The sequence below is a fragment of the Austrofundulus limnaeus genome, unplaced genomic scaffold, assembly GCF_001266775.1.
Source record: "Austrofundulus limnaeus strain Quisiro unplaced genomic scaffold, Austrofundulus_limnaeus-1.0 Scaffold11, whole genome shotgun sequence".
NCBI classification, from domain to species: domain Eukaryota; kingdom Metazoa; phylum Chordata; class Actinopteri; order Cyprinodontiformes; family Rivulidae; genus Austrofundulus; species Austrofundulus limnaeus.
In genome coordinates, this window is record NW_013952413.1 from 1,799,249 (window position 1) to 1,800,242 (window position 994).

At 36.6% G+C, this 994-nt stretch overlaps 1 protein-coding gene across 2 annotated transcripts in view; it reads right to left on the reverse strand.

The window, feature by feature from the left end:
• neil3 (nei-like DNA glycosylase 3) overlaps nucleotides 1–994 on the reverse strand; it is a 19,839-nt gene that overhangs the window by 17,717 nt on the left and 1,128 nt on the right. Inside the window, exon 2 of one of the 2 annotated variants that reach the window (XM_014001976.1) lies at nucleotides 879–991. The exons of the other annotated variant lie outside the window; for it this stretch is intronic. Coding sequence (XP_013857430.1) covers nucleotides 879–991 — 113 coding nt within the window. The remainder of the gene's footprint in view (nucleotides 1–878; nucleotides 992–994) is intronic. 2 annotated transcript variants of the gene reach the window in all.

Consider the following 994-nt stretch of genomic DNA (forward strand, 5'->3'; position numbering starts at 1 on the left):
GCAGGCAAAGCTTAAAAAACACAAAAAGGAACAATCATCAAATCTTACAATGAGCAACAATAAAATAACAACAAAAGGCCAGTGGAAGGTTGCTGCTAGAGGTTCTGTGAACTTTTAAAAAGCTTTTCTAATTCTTCAAGCATATAATGCAAGAGTGGGAAAAAAGAAAAGTCCATAAGATGGTACTTTTTTACATATATACAACGTTCCAATATACATACACCCACACAAGGGTTGTTAAAAGGATAGGTAGTGTCCATAATGCTGATTATCAGTGCAGTCAGCAGTGTTTTGTTGTGTTTAACTGTCTGGGCAGAAGCTGCTGCTGTGCAGACCTCTCTGCCTCTTGTCTATAGTCAGGAGGGGTGTGTGGAGTACTATCCATTAATATTGACCTTTTTACACTTACTAATGTGCATGTTCAAAGGCAGGATTTTCCAATGCATTGTGGCCTAGATATATTCTAACAACGCATAAAGGTCAATTGGTACTCTTTGTCATGTCATGTAGACTGGTCAAAAAAAAAAGTATAAGAAACAAAATCTGTACATTTTTTTCTGTACACACTGATGCTTGTCCTTAAAGCATAAATTAATTTTGCAATAGCTGCCAATTCTGATAACTGGTACGTATTTATGCTCAGATTTATTCAATAAAGTATGCTGATAAATGTTTTTACTTACGTTGTGTGCGTACCTGCATTTCAAAATATTGAGATTTTTTTTCAAACGGCACCTTTTGATTTGATCAATCACTACTTTACATTCTCACCGTGGTTTTAACTGGACAGTTGACAGAATTGATCAACAGTTCACATACAGTAAGCAAAAAGGTAATAAAATGTACTGAGTTTTCATGCAACCATGTGTGCAGTTTACCTCAGAGCTCTTGATCCAAAGTAGAGGAAGAGCTCCTTGCCAAGAGTTTGSACACCGGTGTACTGACAACCAACAAAGCTGTCAAACACATTGTTTGTCCCGGAACTGTTTTTCTA